This window comes from Dromaius novaehollandiae, chromosome 9 (assembly GCF_036370855.1).
Source record: "Dromaius novaehollandiae isolate bDroNov1 chromosome 9, bDroNov1.hap1, whole genome shotgun sequence".
In the NCBI taxonomy this organism is placed as follows: Eukaryota; Metazoa; Chordata; class Aves; order Casuariiformes; family Dromaiidae; genus Dromaius; species Dromaius novaehollandiae.
This window is the reverse complement of record NC_088106.1, coordinates 19,240,566-19,258,559: the sequence shown is the minus strand read 5'-3', so window position 1 is coordinate 19,258,559 and position 17,994 is coordinate 19,240,566. Positions and strand designations below refer to the sequence as shown.

General features: G+C 41.1%; 1 protein-coding gene across 5 annotated transcripts in view; it reads left to right on the top strand.

Moving 5' to 3' along the window:
- Nucleotides 1-9,099: 9,099 nt before the first annotated feature.
- ATP1B3 (ATPase Na+/K+ transporting subunit beta 3) overlaps nt 9,100-17,994 on the top strand; it is a 62,222-nt gene continuing 53,327 nt past the window's right edge. For 4 of the 5 annotated variants that reach the window (XR_010390503.1, XR_010390502.1, XM_064516866.1 and 1 more), the window contains exons 1-2: nt 9,953-10,205; nt 16,712-16,840. Coding sequence is in view for 3 of the 5 variants with exons in the window: in XM_064516866.1 (XP_064372936.1) it covers nt 9,968-10,205; nt 16,712-16,840 (367 nt within the window). In the remaining 2 variants the exon portion in view is untranslated. Of the gene's footprint in view, nt 9,421-9,952; nt 10,206-16,711; nt 16,841-17,994 lie in introns of those variants that run through there. The other variant, XM_064516865.1, reaches the window with a different exon arrangement.

The window sequence follows — 17,994 nt, the reverse complement described above, 5'->3', positions numbered from 1 at the left end:
CCAGAAATCACAACCAGATTTGCTCCTGGGGATGACTGTAAGTACTTTGCTTGTATTATGAAATTATTTAAAAAAATCAATTTCTATGGCCCCAATTTCTGAACAAATAGATCTCCCAGATATAATCAATATATCTCAGACTGAACATTATCATGTGCAATTATGTTTGCACACATCTACACAAATGGGTTTTTATTGTAAATGATCTTCTCTTTGTTCTGTTAGCAAACAATTTAGCAAATAAATAAAAAATGAAGATTGATGGTATTACACCAACAAAGTGTACCATTACAATTGCAGCAGGGGAATACTGCAATAAAAAACAGTATGTAGAACATTTAAGTCTATTTTTTGCTACTCAGATTTTTTTGGGAGTTTAAGGTTTTATTTTCTCCTAGGCTCTGTGACTATAACAGACCACACTCTGACAGGGTTTTCTTTGCCTTTTTCAGTGGACTGAACCCTGCTCCTCCTCTTCAAGTACTTCTGTATGCGTGGTATCCCTGAAGGCAGTACAAGGGAACAGCGTGGGGAGAAGACACAGCAGTTTTACTTACTCTGAGCACTTGAGTGTGGGTTTTTGTTATTTTTATCTGAAGTATGAATCTCAAAAACTTTTCCTGAGCCACTTTGTGTTTAAAAATTTCTGTTCTGCCATCATCTGTTAGACACCAGTGTTGCCCTTAAAATATAGAGAGATCAGCTCAAACTCCTGTTTAAGTATATTTTTCTTTCAAAGGATGGCATCTGGAACTGGGATGCAGAGTGAACATTTTTAGATTGTATTATGATTAGGAAGCACTGGTAAGGGAGGTGTGTCATATGTGCTTGTTATAACATGGGAAAGGTTGGAAAATGCAATTTTAAAATTATTTAGAATCTTTATTTGTGGCACTTTTGGGAAAATCCAGTTGCATATACTGGCAATTAAACCTGCAGGAGACTGCACAATCAGAAAAAATGGGAATATGAATCCTGTGTAACTTTGTGAATTTAAATTATTTCTACAGTATTTTTTTATAAAACTATTTTATAAACTACAAAGTATATACCACTTTTTTCAAAACCATAGATAGTTAAAAACCAGCAAAAATCAGTTGCAGAGAGATTATGATTTGGTTTAAAATTATTTAATAATTTGCTGTGAGTAGTGTACTCTTTTACAAAAAATGCTGTAAAAAGTCAGACCAAAAATAGAGTAATCTTAGAATTCCCACCCATTTAGAATGGAAAAAAAAACCCTGACTGTCATTTTCCATTTTCAGAAGTTCTCTTTTTCTTAAACTTCCTCTTGCATAATCACATAAATAGACTGACTGCTTAACACAAAAAGCTAACATTATCTTAATTTGTGAGCTTTGTGAATTTGTGTCAGCATTCCACTATTTTGCTTCCTATAGGGGTAATCCTTATGAAATGAGTCAATGAAGAATGTACCACTGAAAGGAGCTGAACATCTTCATTTGTGGTTATTCAAAGATGAAGGTGCTTAGCCTTAAACAAATCTAACCCTCCTGGAGTGGCAGAAGTAGTCACAAAGAGTTAGTAAATAACTCAGATGATGACTACATTAGTCAAACGCTGTTCTTCTATACCAGCTGGTTAAATATTTAAATGATTTTCATTTGAGGCAGCCATTAGCAAGGTGTATGTATGTAATGTACACTATTTAGTTTAGAAAGTAAAATAAAACATACCCCAAACAAGCAGGTTATAATATAATTCATAAAATAATTAAATAATTAAAGGAATAATATATTTCAATGGTTTATATTATACTTATATATTACTTATATATTATATATTAATATATAAATATAATACATAATAATATAATATAATATATATAATATAATATATAAGTGAACTTTCTGCTAAACAGTACATAAAAGCTAGCTTGCTTTATTTTTTTAGCTGATGTATGTTCAGAAGGACTAATAATAGGCTTTATGAATCACAAGCATTCATTAAGTAAGCCAACAGATGTTTTAAAAACATAACAGTTGAGATCTAGATTGTTTGAAGTGAACATGGAAATTAGCATGCTTGAAATATAAATAGTAAATCTTTAAAAAATATTATGATAATATGCTGCTAAATATTAAAGATCTTTTATTCTATACAAATACAGCATGTCAATTACTGTATTAGAGAAAACATCTGTCAAGATCAAAATTAAACCTGTCTTCTGGGTTTTGAAATGCATTTGGAATGCTTGACTCCCTCATGATAGTCCCAAGGGAAAAATGGGATAGTCTTGCCCATGTTTGTTAGCTCGGGAAGGCACAGTTTAGGCATAGTATTTGGTTTTCAGTGAAGAGTTGCTTTTTACTCAGTTTTCCAGCTGGCTTGATATGGGTACAATTAAATCAAATGATTTGTTCAAGATCACTAAGTGAATTACTGACTTGACTGAGAGAAGAAAGTTGGACTGGGAAAACTGAAAATACTAGTTCCCATCACAAAGCAATTTCTCAGTAGCATTTAAGTAAATTAGAGGGATAACCTATTGTATTTCACAGTGATACACACAAAGTACCCGCATTGTAGGGACTAAATTTACATCGACAGGGAATTGTGGGCGCAGAAGGAAAACCAAATAAAAATTAACACTTTCATGTGATAGGTATCTAGTCAGACATACCAGATAAAAACAGAAAAAGTTAAATGAAAATTAGTCCTCCAAAGCTATATTTTTGTATATATATCACTTTTACACAGAAAGTTTGGTTGTATAATGAGTCTTTCTTGCTCGTATTTAACCATTTACTAACCAACCTGTGTGAACTATAATTCTAGGATTTTTCTAATTTATAAGTGTCCAAAGTTGGTTTGTGGGTTTTTTTTTTTGCTTAACCATCTTTCTATTTTACATTTTTTAACATCCTAGAGACACGTCAATGCCATCATGAGACTGTCATGTTAGTATGATACCACGATGTTTAGTAGTAAGATTAGATTCATGCAAATGACTTTTGCCTGTTGCATGCATAGATTACTGATAAGAGTAGTAAGTGTTCATCTTCTGTGATGACAGAAAGGAATTAGACATGCACACTGGCTCATAATCAGCTTCACAAAATTTGCTGATATGTATTTACTGGCAGTAAAGGAACAGTGAAATTTGCCAGTTTCTAATTTAGTTTTGGGTGTTGAACATGACCACGCTCAGAGATTTCTGCAATTGCTCTCTACCCCTTCCTTTTTTCCAAATCCTACCTCCCCTCTCCCAGGCCTCTCATTCCCTCCAGCCTCGATTTTTCACCAGTTTTTCATCTTTCCAGACTCCTCATTTCAGCCTCAGTCTCCTGGCTTAGCCAGTGCTGGTTTCTCCTTGGCTTTCTGCCCGAGTCCCCTGCTGATCTCAGGATGTGGTTCTGCCAACCTAATTGCGGACTGCTATGGAAAGGGGTAGTCCCACCCCTGCTACTGTCTCCCTTGGGCTCCGCTGCGAGCCAGTTCAGGGAGCTAAACCTGTATGCTTAGTATTCTTCCAATTCTGCTCTGAGTCGGGTCATTATGGCGTAAAATGAACACCAATGCTAAAAATCACAACCAGATTTGGAGAGGAGAGTGGAATAGCGAGGAGGGACTCCCTCTTTTAGTAGCAACTCACAATTACATTAATTTCATCATCAAACTGCATCTTCAGCCCCAGTCTCTTGACTCAGACTTTCCTGTTCTTCATCTTAACTCATTAGCCTCTCTCCTTACCAGCTCCCCATTTACCCCTGCCCTCCCTGCTCCCGTTTCAGAGACCTGCATCGGCTACTGCCAGCCATCTCGCCCAGCTCCTTCCTCTGCCGCAGTTTGTGGACTTTGCTGGCCCACCGTAGACAGAGGTTGTCAGTAACAGTGCCTGGGGTCCCTCACTCAATTGCTGTTGACAAAATAATAGCTAAAAACGGAAGAATACTTCATCAATTAAGACAGATAATTTGTATTTATAAACCTCCTCAAACCAGTTTTAGTTGTTTAAGTAGCACTTTTAGTTGTCCATGTAAAGGTTCTGCAAGTTAGCTCTGACTGCATGTGTTACAAAATGGATAAAAAATACAACAGTTCTGGTGTGAAATTCCCGCAAATTAAGCTTTCTTCATTTCAAGCCCTTTGTATTAAAAATAAGCAGTGAAATAGTTTTCAACAATAGTTAGGGGCTCTTTTTTCCAACTGTAAACAAATGCTGAATATCTGGGCAAAAGTTTCCTCTGCGTAATGCGAGTCAACTCCCATTGACTTAACAGGGGTTGTCGTGCTATATATGAGAGCAGAATCTTGTCTTTGTGAATAAAGGAGTTTTTTCAAGAGTGAGGGGACTCTACACAATGAATGCATTTTTAGCAGCCATTTCTGATTCATTGGCAGGCTACCAGACACAAGAACTGTTTCTGTAGTCTTTTTACTCTCACAATGACAGACATTTTCTTTTTCATTTTTAGTGGGAAGTCTTTTGTGTGTTTTTTTTTTAAGTCATGAAAAATGTATCTCTTATGTTTCTTGGTATTTTGTACAATGAAGTAGAAAGTATTTCTCAATCATAATATTTATGAAATTGGTCCTTCCTGAGTTTATCTTTGAGTTCCAGTTTTAAACTGAGCTCTAAGGATAAAGAAGCAGACTGGGGTCTCGCTCATGCGTATGTCTCTTGCAGTTCAAAAGCTGCCTTGGAACCAGGTTGGACAGACCCTGCGAAAGCTAAAGCAGCCACAGATAGCCATCTCAGTGATGCCAAAGTTGTGTTTTGGTGTGGTCCAGCGTAGACTGACACCCAGAAAAGGGGTGAGTGACTTTCTAGTCATTGGGAATCTTCTGATTCTGGCCAACATGACATTCCCCCTTAGCAACACAAAGGAAATTTATCTTAGGCTAAAGAACTGTCCTCTGTAGAATCTTCTGTGCTGCTACCTATAGCAATCTTGCTTCCTATCATATTTTATATTCTTCTCAGAATTGTGCATTAAAAAAAAGAAAACTTAGCAAGTATCTTATATACAACTAATATATTAAATGGTTGGGATTTTGTGTTGCATGGTTTACATTTTTAATATCATCATACATAATTTTCTCGATAGTCAAGGTGATTTTCTTCTCCATTGTGCTTTTGAAAATATATTACCAATTACGCTGTTACAAAGATCAACAGTGTAGATAAAAACTGCCTTTCCAGAGAAATAGGAAATGTATAAACTGAAGACCATTCCTAGTGCTGAAAGGCATGTGAGGTGATGAGTCCAAACTGTTGCTGGGATGACATAAAGTGAACCTAAACCTGACAATCATTAGACATCCATATTCAGAGAACCAGTGCTGCTTGTTCATTTCTCTTTGTGGAGCCCAACCAACTATTTCAGTTACCGTCTGACTGAACATGGGCAAAAGCCCTGTGATCAGTGGAGACAACTGGTTTTACTTTCTGGACGGTGTCCGCAAGCAGACAGTGCTGCTTACTGACATGGCATATTGCATTGTGAGGTTGTCTGAGGGTAAGCAAAATCTTGCTGCCTGTCTATGCACAACTGGATTTCTTCAAAACCTGAATTAAAACCTATATTTAAAAAGGGTATCTAATCTCATTTTTAAACCCCAAGCAAAGGTGCACCCACTATCTCTCCTGATATAAACTATGTAAATATTTAATTGCCCTCACAGTCAGGAAATGTCAACATGAGGTTTGTTTAGCTACAGTTTCCAACTAATGGATATCATTCTGTCTTTATCAGCAAGGTTGAAAAGGTCATACTATCAAGATCTCTTTTTCTATATGTACCTATTCAGAGTAGTCAAGCCTCTTGTCAGGTTTTTCTTTCAGAAGCTGAGTAAGTTGAAATGTGTAAGCTCAGCATTGTAAGGATTGTTTTCTACTGCCTGGATCATTTTTTGGTACTCTTTGAACTTTCACTAATATTTCCACTTTCTTTCTAGTGTAAATATCAGAAGTGGATGCATTTTTTTTGTAGTGTTTCTTCACCAATGTGTGCATTGAGATCTATTTTTACTTTATATATACTTTTTTATATACACTAGATTGCATAAACTCTTTTTGCTACAGCAATGCCTGTGCTTTGCTGAAGCAATGATTCTTCCAAGTCTTTCTCTGAGCCACTGCTTTTGTAGCAGTGGTCTACATATTCCTTACACCTATATGTGCTTCTTTGCATTTGCATAGATGTATTGGGTTTAATGATGTGATTCAGTTGAGTCTGTAAGAATAGTCTTTCTTCGTTAAGAATAGTCTTTCTCCCTTGTTTACTACTGCACTGATCTTTCTATCCTCTCTAAACATTATCGCCAGACTTTCTATAACCATCTCGACTACTAACACAAAATGCCTTTGGATTAAGAATCAGCACCCTGAAGGATGCTACTAGAAACAGATCAACTCATTGATATCTTGCCACTGACAATTACATTTTGGAATGTCAGTGAGCCAGTTTTTGGTCCAGTTGTTTCCATATAAATCAGGTGTTTTTAATCAAAATGTCTTGTGGCACTAAACCAATGGCTTGGAGAAATCCAAATTTACATCGAAAGTGCAATTACTTTTATCAGCTGGATGTTTAATTCTTAAAAAAAAAAAAAACAGAACGTGTTTCTACCTGTCAGGGCCCTGAGTATACTAATTGGCCTTAATTGCCCTGCCTAGCCTCAGCTGGCCCTTGATCCCCTGCTCTGCCCGGCCCCGGCCCCATCTCCACCTAGCTGGGGCATCAGTCCCCAGCCTGTGATGCTGCAGCAGTGCGGGGCTCCAGCCTTGCCATGGCTATGATGACCCCGACCTGTCCCCACGGCAGTGCCAGATGCCGGGGCTGCCCCCGGCTGCCCTGCTCCCTCGGGGTGGTGGGACAGGCCCTGGCGGTCAGGCCCGGCCCTGCCCCGTGGGGAGCCCCTGGCCTGTGCAGCGCCCTGATGCTGTCTTGTGTGAAAGAAGGTGGGGTAGGTCTGGAAGGGACAGGGACTATCAAACGCTCCCCCCTGCAATTGCAGATAACCATATAACAGACCATGCTGATTGTTAATACAATTTAACGAATGGCAAAGACTGGAGTATTGATCGACATACGTGGGAATCAATGCCTAGCTAACTGGTCTGTATTTCCACGAGTCAAACTGTTCACCCTTTTTTAAAGTCAGGATGGGCTGCACGAGCCTGATGATTTTGAAAATTACAGTATAATAATGTCATTATTATAGTCAAACTAAGGCTCTGAACTCAGGAAAGTGGAGCAGGAAAGGATTCTTGTTTTTTATGATGAGCAGACCAAAGAGTTTCAGTGGCTGCTGAATAATATGAGTTCCTCTAATATTTTGTTCTATATTTTCTGTACTTGTTTGTAAATATGAATATATTTAAATTTTCACTGCATAATGTAAGGCATGCTCATTCCTTACAGGCAAGCTGATTGTTTTATCTGTATTAACTTCCCCAGTCTTCATATCTAGTAAACTTCAATGTCATTGAATCAGTATGGTGTTCCATCCAAAAAGATGACTATGGCATGTTTTGCTGACATATTATCCCGTAAGTGTGTGATATACCTATTTGAATAACTAGGAGAAACAGTTCAGCAAAGAGGTTGCTTCGTGACATTTAGAAGAAAAAAGAAAAATGAGGATGACATTTTCAGCCTGAAATTGAACATATTAGCTGTTCGGTGCGACACGGGATAAGTAGTGAGTGATCTGTTTTTTTCTGCTATTGTTTTAGAGCAAATAGTATGGTTTAGATGATGTACTGTAACAGAAGAAAGGACAGAATGTTGGAATCTGATGTTCAGGAGGCAAATGGGATTATTCTGCTTTATGCTTTTTATTTCCTGCTTTCTGGCATGAATATTACAAACATCAAAAACAAAGATTTAAACTAACCATGCTGATAAATACTTAATTCCTCTTGTTTAAGACATCTCTTATATTGTTACTCTTACATTTTTAAGATGTAGTCTTTTCACTCAGGCTTGATCTCTGCCTTATTGACTGAATATTTTAAGAGATCTTTTGATGTAGGAGCTCTCCTGTTCGACTGAGTTTTGCAATGCCCCTAATTAATGCCTTTTTTTTTTTTTTTTTACAGTGACTGAGACATGATATGACAGATAATACGTTAGAGCTGACCTGCAAGACTAATGTCTTGCAGTGATGGGGCTGGCGGTGCGCAGTAGCTGGCACTAAGGGCAACTCTCAGCTTAGTAACAGAGGAAGAGGGGGAAAGCTGTTGATCCACACTAGAGAGTAAGTAGAGTCTGTCCCTCTGCCTTTAGATAAGAAATGGAAATACTTATTTTTTTCTGCTGTTCTTACTTTGACCTTTAGGAACATGAGATCGAATGAGCTTTTGAGGTCTTGTACTGAAAGAAATCATACTATCAACACCTCCTTTATATCATATTTACAAATACATGCTCTTTTACCAAAGGTTTTGGCATTGTGGCACATTTACAGTACCAAGACGTTAACTGTACTTGGCTAACCGTTCTTGGTTTCTTTTCTAAGATAGTTGTGCCGGAGTAACACCGCCTGCAGACAGGCACCTCTCATCCCACAGCGGCACTCTGGCCTCAGTTCAACCCCATGAAACGCAACTGCAGCACCCACTCAGCGGTGAGGCAACCAAGGGGAGACAAGCCGGCAGCCTCCGCATGTAAACCGCGCCCGGAGCCGGGCTGCAGGCCTGGGCCGCACGGGTCCCCGGGGCGGCTGTGCGCGCCTGCGCGCCCGCTCCGCCGGGGCCGAGGGGGCCCAAGGCGGCGGGAGCGGGGCGGCGGCCCTCGGCGGCCGGAGGATGCGCGCTGGCCGCTACCGCGGGGGGCTGGGCAGGGCCGGGGGGCGCAGGTGCCGCCGAGGCGCGAGCTGAGGGACGATCTCCCTCCGCGAGGGCGGCCGCCGCAACGCCAGAGCCCGGCCCGCGGCGAGCAGCGCCCTGCCCCGCGCCCCAACGACCGCCGCGCGCGCCCCAACCGTCGCCGTCGCGCGCCCCAACTGCCGCCGGGCGGGCGCGGGGCAGCCCGGGCCGCGTGCCAGGGCCGCGCGCCGCAGGCCCGCGGCGGGGCGCCGCCGCTGGCCGGCAGGGGGCGGGCGGGCGCGCGCGGCGAGCCGCGATTGGCTGGCGGCGGCGGAGTGATGCGGCGGCGAGTCCCGCCTCGCCGCGGAGGTGGGGAGGGACGGTCCCTGCGTGACTGGTCCTCGGTCCGCTCTCCCGCCGGGCGCCGCGGGCACAGTTACTTAGCGGTTGGGAGCGGGCGCTGGCGGCGGCTCTCTCTGCCTAGGAGGCTCCACCGCCGGGGTCGGGACGCGGCCGCCTTTCTCCCCTCGCCATGTCCAAGGAGGAGAAGAAGCCCTTCCGCCAGAGCATGGCCGAGTGGCGGCAGTTCGTGTACAACCCCCGCAGCGGCGAGTTCCTGGGGCGCACGGCCAAGAGCTGGGGTAAGGGGCTGTCGCCGCCGCGGCGCGGAGGGGAGGAGGGGGGGCGAGGCGGCGGGGGTGCGGGGGGCCGTAGCGGCCAGGTGAGGCGGCGCGCGAGGCCGCAACACGCGGCGCGCGCCCTGGTTACCGTTACAACCGCCGGCGCATCTAAAAATAGCCTGGGCCGTGACAGCGGGCGGGGCGGAGGCAGGGCGGGGGCCGCGGGCGGCCCCCTGCGGCGCTGCCCGCCGCGGGGAGGGGGCCGCGGGCGCCCCCGGAGCAGGTGGGGGCCGGCGCGGGGGGGGCGGCGGGGAAGGGGAGTTTCTCGGAGCGCGTCCCGAGCTGACTCACCCGCCCGCCTCAGTACGCAAATACCGCAGCCGGGCCCGCAGGCTCCTCCCCGCGTCGCCGCGGGGGGAGGGGGGCCGCGGGGGGCTGCCGCGGCCGCCGTGACGGCTTCCGGCCCGCTCCGGTCGCTCCCGCTCACCGCGTGTCAGCGCGGGCGCGCCCGCTCCCACCGCGCCTCGCCGGCTCCGCGGCCTCCAGCATCGCAGGAAATGGAGAATGAATGGAGCGCGCCGCCTTTGTGCTGCTGGCCGTGAGCCGCAGGTCGGAGCGGGGGGAGAAGAAGCACGCGAATGTGCGAGCTGCCGTCCTGGATAGTCCGCAACGGGTGATCCCCGCGCGGCGTCGTGCCATCCGTCCCCCTCGGGGCTCCTGGGCTCCTACGTTTGAAAATGGAGCTTTTAAACGAAGGCCCTCTCCAATAAAGCTTGTAAAGGCAGTGTTTATTTTCCTGCTTTCAGGTAGTCTTCCCTTTGCTTCTCTCTGAAGTGGAAAGCATGTTATCATAATTTTTTACTTCCAATAAAAATATTTGGATTTTCCGGGTATGTGTTCTCCTATTAAACCGTGTATAAATGCTTAATATTAGGATGTTTCTCCAGTCCTCATGGGACATATTTACTGACTTCAGAAAATGCTGTGTCTCCTGCCAAAACTTGGCTATAGTTGGGATACTTAATAGTTGTGCTTACAAAACCAACAAGAATCTCAGCGTGGCGTAAAAGAACAAGCCAATACATCTTTGGCCTTGACACAGTCTCAATGAATACTAATGTTGAAATAGTGGGGAGGAGCCTTAAGCAGGCTGTGCACGGGGTGTGCTTTCTTTGCGGTGCCAATGTCTCCTGTCTATCAAGAGAGGGCCCTAGCTCTGACATGAGTTCTCCTCCATTCAGATGGAAATAAGAGTTTGCAAGCTACTCTGCCAGTTGAATAGCAAAGGAGAGGAAATTTCCACTATGCTGTTTTCTGGTGGTTTTTCTGTACAGGCAGGTTTCCTGAAGTGTGTGGGTTGGATGAATGGGTGTATGGATCACAGAAATCCTTTTGTGCCGTGAATGCACAGGCACAGTGGGCACGTTAGAAATACTTTGTAACTTTTAAGAAAATGATGTTAAAACAACTAGCTCTGCTTAAATCTATCTGGTAGCGTGAATCACTTACAGTGTTACTAGTCAGTAGATGACCCTCAAAATTGATACAACTAGCTTAGCTGGTAATTGATTTGCTGTGTTGTTTTACAGCTAACTTGATAAAAGATACTTTTCTATGTCAAACTATATAGAATTAGATAACAGTTTGAATAATTTTACTTCATCAGTTAGTTTTCTTCAGTGATTTAGGTGATTGGTGTGTGGTTAATTTTTTGTATTTTCCTTAGCCTTGACGTTAAGAGATGACTACTCAAGAACGCTGTAAATTGTCAGTGAATTTTTAGCATATTAAGGTTATTGGTTTTAGCTTTTCATGCTTAATGCACTGTGCTTGTTTAATTACTTGCATATACAAAGTAAATCATACTCTTTGGCTCTTTTGAGGAGAGTGATTTCAGTACTTTACTTATAAGCTTATAATTGCATTAACTGGAGAATGTGCAGGGTTTGGTCTCGCTTCTGCCCTTGCAGTAGTGGTGTAAGTTTAGAGCAGTCTTACTGACTGTTAATTCTTTTCTGTTGCCTGTCTCTGTTTTGAAAGGTAGAAGAGAGCTCTGGTAGCCTGTGTACTGGGCTGTGGCACCTCCAGGGACAGCGTGATAAGAAGTCAGTTGGCTCTGGTTCCTCCCTATGTATTTCTCTCATCTTAGACAGCTTCCTCACAGAAATAAGATAGAAGCAATAGCGAAATTGATAAATAACTACTTGCTGTTCCTATATGTTTTGCCTGTAGTCTGAGGTTGTCTTAGAGGCTTATCTAAATTACAGCCGCAAGGCAGTGGTTCTCTATGAGTCTGAGTGCCATGGCATTGGAGCGTTTATCTTTCTCTGCCACTTCTAAACCAGGGCTTATAATAAGATCAAACACAAGTAGCTCCTGTTTTGCCTTGTGCTCACTTACCATGTAAGAGAGGTTTGTGGCCTTTTGGAAACAGTTTGGTAAAATGCTGTACTGAGTCTTCCCTTGCTTAAAGAAATGACTAGGGATTTTTACTTTACTTTTTGCAGACTTGTGAGGGATGATTCCAATTTTGTTTTTGTTTAGTCTTGTTTTGACTGAGTGCTTTATGGGGCATACAGTGCTGTCAAAGTTTTAACTGCTTTTCTGACTTGAATTTTCTGCATTCTTTATCTGCTCAGACATTGGTTTTAGCAAGATTTGCTGTGATTTAGCTTTCTTCACAGGTGGCAGGAAGTTAAACATTCTGGTATCACTGTCTGCCATTGCAGTAGAAGCACTTGCACATCTAGAGCCAAGCTGTGAATCAGAAAGAGAGACAGCGCTTTTTTTTGTATTGTGGCAGATGGACAGTAGCATTTAAAAATTCCTGTACAGCTAGGAATATGACTGCAGTTAGAATCTTACTAAACTTTTCCATGATGCTGCCTATCATAAGAAATGAATATCTGAGAAATCAGTAGAAGACTTTTTTTTCCCATGACACAGGTACTGCTGAAGAAAGAAGGCTTTGCTTTTTCCTGTTGCAGGTGCCAGTAAGCTCTGAGGGAACAGTGAGGGTGGAGGTGTTTTGTTTTTTTGTTTGTTTTTTAGTAATGCTTAATCATGACACTAAGGACTGGCTCTTGTTATTCTTTGCAAGTATTGCACTTAACATTTTTGGCCCCTGAAGTGTTCAGCCATCTTATATGCAGATCCCAGGTTTATTGTGAAATAAACTCTGCAACATAGGACAGAAATTTTCTTTCTTCCTGAAGTCTTCCTTTTCTCTCTCTTCTTCTTCCTAGCTCTCCAACCCCCCAAATTGGAAAAATTCACAAGTGTCAAGAGAGTAAAGTTGAAACATAATCAGTGCTTATCTAATAGGTATGGTTGTGTTAGTTCAAAGCAAGGAAATCTGGCTGCAGGTGGACCAAAAGGCATTCTTAATGTTGCTGGCATTGGTGGTGGTCAGTAGTAACATTACTTACATATTTAGATTCTGCTAGTTCAAGATAATGAAGAAGGATGATCAGGCAGGTGATAGCATTGATGCAGCATGTAATCCAACGCACCATAAAGACAGCACTTCATTTTCATTGTTGCAGGTAATATTGAATAGCCGCTTTTGTGTGTGTTGTGAGAGTGTTTATATGTATCATCTATGTATGGGTATGTGTGTATATATAAAAACTCATGCCAGATTCACCTGCTTTTTATCACTTTTGCCATGTAAAGTTTGAAAAGCTCATATTCTTCGTGGAAAACATGGCCAGATACTTGATACCTTGCATTGAATTTTTTTTTTTTTACCAGAGTCAGAAATTCTAATTTTCACAGTAGAGAAATCAGTGTTTTGATTTCTGCAAATGAACTCTAATCATGGTGCCAACATGTTGGTTCAGAAACATCAGTTTTCCAGATTTGATTGTTGCTGTTCAGTGCTGTCAGGCTGTGCAGGATACTTTGTTACTGCGAGCCCTGCCAGAAGGAAAAAAACCAGATACAAGAGGTACCTTTTAATGCAGAATTTTTGTTTGCCAGTTTCCTTTGTGTGATAGTTTGTGTTAGAGTGAGAGACTTCAGGGGTTTGGTGCGGCAAAAAGTTGTGCGTGATAATCCTTCAAACAATTGAATGAGTTGCATGTTGGATGTGGTAGCCGTACTTTCCTTGGAGTCAGTGTGCAGGATAGTTTTCCACTGTTGCTTAGGTAGATTTTGTTTCCTGACAAGAAGTCCAGCATTATGTGAAGTTATTCTGGCAGAGCTTCTTGACAGGTTATGGCTTGTTCCCTGTCATTAGCTTAGGATAATTAATACTAATAGCCTCACAAAGAGCAGCTTACTCAGTCTGGGGTCATTGGAAGTTGCAGAGTGATTTCCCCCCCTCCCCTTTTTTAATGTGGCAGAGTAGTGTTAAATGGGGCAGTTTGGTCTAGTGAGCAGTATTGTGCAGTGCACTTAGCAGCTATATTAAAAAATAATTGCTTTTGGTGTTTTTGTGGACTAGGGGAAGTTAGCAGAGTTTTCAACGCTGTGAATAGAAACATGATCTTTCTGGCCTTTTTACTGCTGCACTAGCAGATATGTTGCTAGGGGGACAAAGACTCCCTAAAGGACTGTTCACACTGTGGTCTCCATCATGGAGTCGGTCACAGTGTTCAGGCATTGACTGGGATCCCTCTTTTCAGTATTGGTGTTCCTGCTCAGGCTCTCAGAGCACCTATTTATTTATTTATTGAAATTAGGCAGCATCTTTCTGGAGTTCAGTGCAGAAAGTTTCCCTGACTTTTTTGCTTTTAGGGTAATTCCCACAAAAGGCTCTTGTCTTGCCTTGTCTTAAATGTCAAACTTTTTTCTGCTCCATTGGAACTTAGATACTGATGAATGTCTTGGTGACTTAACAGGAAGCAGGCTTTTTACTTGGCTTGATGAAGGTGTATTCAAGAACTGATTAACTTGTAGGGATCAAAATAAGAGCCGAGCAAATGTTTTGTTGTTATTTAAAAAAAATACATTGTGTATTAATTGGAGGATTGCTGTCTCTTTTGGATCCAGTTAAAGCAATTATAAGCTTATAAGTAAAGCAAATTGCTGGTGTCCAAAATATAGATTAAACTTCCAAATGTCTTTGTTGACTAGGACTTCTACTACTTGTTTTAGACGTTTTTTCAGCTTTGAATAGCATTATAAGTAGTTTATAACAGATGTACAGCTGTCTTTTTATTATAAAATAAGCCTGTTCTTGTGTTGTTTCAGGTGCTTTGCTATATGACTTCTAATCCTTGTGTTGTATATTGCATACCAGTGGTTCCCAAATGAATCTTAAATATCTGGTCACTTCCAGACTTATTACAGATAGCTAAACAACCTTATTAACATGTGAGACTGAAAACTAAAACCAAACCAACACCCAGTAACATTCAGCAGATTACTTCAGACAGCTTATGCTATACTGTAGTAATAACAGTTTGGGAACCACCTGGCTATAGTACACTAGAAAATACATCAGTGCAGAATGGAAGCATATTTTCTGGGACAGGAGCCAGAACTTGGGCTTCCTTTAGTCATCTCCCATTGGACAGTACTCATCACTGGGTTACAGAGTCATGTTTGCTTTTGGTGAAGTATACTGCACTTGAGTCTCATATAATCAAGCATCAGAGGTGGGATGTTGGATAATGATTTTGATACACTTTTCTTCATCTTAGTCCAGTCTCTTCAGCTTCCCCAAAACAGCTTTATGGCTGACAAAGAAAATTATGTAAAAAGTGAATTTGCATCCTCCTTCAGTTATGTTTGAGAGTGGTTTTCTGTAGTTTAAGTGCCTGTGTAAGCATCTCAGTTGTTAAATACCTCCATAGCTCCCATTCTTTTTGAAAAGATGAGTGCATTCATAAGTTGCAAGTGATCAAGTCTTGTCTTAAAACAAAATGCGTGCTTTTTTGGGTAGTATTGTATATACTCAATTAATAAAACAATTTCTGCAGAATCTTAAGTGTCTTTTATGAAGTCTTCGTGCAGATAATATAAATGCTTCATCTCCAGTTGGAAGCTGTCTCCAGATAAACTAAAATTTAAACGGTAATGTAATAGTAATTATTACTATATATTCTCAGAAAGTCTGAAAAGAAAATCAAGTAAATGTAGCAAAACATAGTGCTATTAGCTTTTTAATGTTTAATGACATACGCTAGTATGAGTCCATCACGGTCGAAAAGCAAATGATGCAAGAATACTAAAACTTGGTTGAGAACTTGGTTCCTAAGATCAGCTAGCTCTCCCAAATTTTAAAGGGCTTGTAAGTGAGGGTTTTGCATCATACTTCTGAGAATAAGAGCAGGAAATTCTTTGAAATTCACTGCAGCTGATCTGAGTCTGTATCATCTAGAATGTATGATTTTTAACTTTGGTATGTCTGTTATCTTGTCTTTTCAATAAACAACTTGTATGTGATGCTGTGTATGAATGTATAATGAAAAAAGGGGGGCAGGGGAGAGCAAGGAAATAAATAGAAACACATCATCATGGTGAGCCTTCTGTCTGTTTTCCTAAGCAGTGGTCTTAGGAATTTGTTGCAGCTTATTGTCAGAAAGGTACAGCATAGGCAAACTTATGGTAATAGACTGTGTTCTTGAGGCTATTTTCTCAGGCCCTGAGGAGCTCTTCCTTAAGCAGTTGTCAAGTAGAAGCCAGGAACATATATATAACTGGTGAATTCCAGGCATATTACTGGATCCCTGAGGTGGATTTGTAAGCCAAGTGGATGTTTTAGGCAAAGGCCTTTGGTAAGGCTGAATAGAAGGCTTGGCGTGTGTTCAGAAATGTGCAGCAGAAAACATTTTCACCTTGAGAAATCACTTGTAACAGCAAGCATGTATGAACGAATGCTGTGTGGAGTTTTCTCAAATATCGGGTATATTATTAAAGCATCAGTTGCTCTCTACTACTTGTTCTTGATCCAGTGCAACAATTTTATCTGTTCACTCAGTTACTTATTCTTCCCCATCACCCCTTGCTTTCCTGAAACAAACATGTGATTTCCTTAAACATGTGACAAACTTTCCCTAATGGCTTGCTTAGTTGTCTTGACCTGCTTTATTATGTAGCTTCATGAGCACCTTTTAATGCCAGATCTTACCCTGTAAATTTTTAAGAGTCAGAATGTATGAAAAGAAGTTCTGCACACAGTATTATCTATCCACTTTGCATTAAATGCATATGCTAGAGTTGTATTAATTTATAACTAAATAGGAGTGGCAAGAGGCTAAGAAAAACAAATCAAACACTGTATTGCTTGTTTCCAGTTTTGATTTTCAAAATAGATATTAGAATCTGCTGAAACTAAAATAATAATTTTAGTTTTTCTTTACAGGTTTGATCTTACTATTCTATCTGGTATTTTATGGCTTCCTAGCAGCACTCTTCACATTCACAATGTGGGTTATGCTTCAGACATTGAGCAGTGATATTCCAAAATACCGTGACCGGATTGCTAGTCCAGGTAACTGTATTTATTTTTTCATAAATCTGGTTCTGGTTTAACAGCTAATACTTATTTGAGAACTTGTTTGAAGTATAAACTACCTATAGGAAATCATTGATTATTATTCAGTTACTTACAAGTTTCAAAGGACAAACTGGTATGAGGCAAGGTATGTGGATTTATAGCATAAAATCAGCCTTTTGTGCATATGTACTAACCAGCACTGGTTGTCTCTTAGGTTCTCTTGAGTTGAATTTTTGTCGTATGTTTAGATTGCAAGTTTCTCTGCATGTCAGTACAATATATTGTTGTAAAAGTGGGATTATCATTTTACAATACAACTGAGCAGAAGTTAAAATTAGGTTTTGTTTTGCAGTTGAAAATCGTGCAATATTAGGTCATAAGATATAGTGGTTAGTAAGATGAAAACTTTGTTCTGTTACAGATTGTACTCAGATACTTCAAACCAGTCCTATTGGCTCAGACTAAATGCCACCTGTGATTAGTATTTGATACTTTGAAGTACAGAAATGCTGTATTTGGGGATAATCTACTCAGAACCATGTAAAGGAAAGTACAGAAATGCTGTATTTGGGGATAATCTACTCAGAACCATGTAAAGGATATGCTACGAAGGCATTTCCAGAGTTTTAATTTTAGTAGTAAATAGCTTGCAACCTGTATGAAACCTCTGTGGGTTCCAGAGGTTGGTCACCTAATTTTTAGGGAGTCACAGAAGAGAGAAGTTGCAGTTTTATGGTGAAGCTAAGTCAGTGTAACATGTAGCTGCCACTGAAAACACTGTCTTGCTTCCTGAGCTACTACTACTTCCTTTGTGCTTATGCTTGTCCAGTCCCACAGTGGGCTGGTTCAAGGAGCTAAATGTGACAGAAAACTAAGTTTGCACAAATAAAAATGAATAGTGATTTTTAAATTATTATTATTTAAATAAGATTGGCTTAAATGCATCAGGGAAGAATCTACCATTATAAGCTTTTGCTGTATCTGCATATTGGGGGAAAAAAGTAAGGATTTGCACTCTGAAAGATTTAGAAGCTGCCTCTGCATACTTTAAATACACCAAAGATCAGTGTTTTCTAGATACTGTTTCTGGAGAATGTGTATTTGATTTATATATGCAATTTAAATGATTGGGACACCTGAAAATTTTA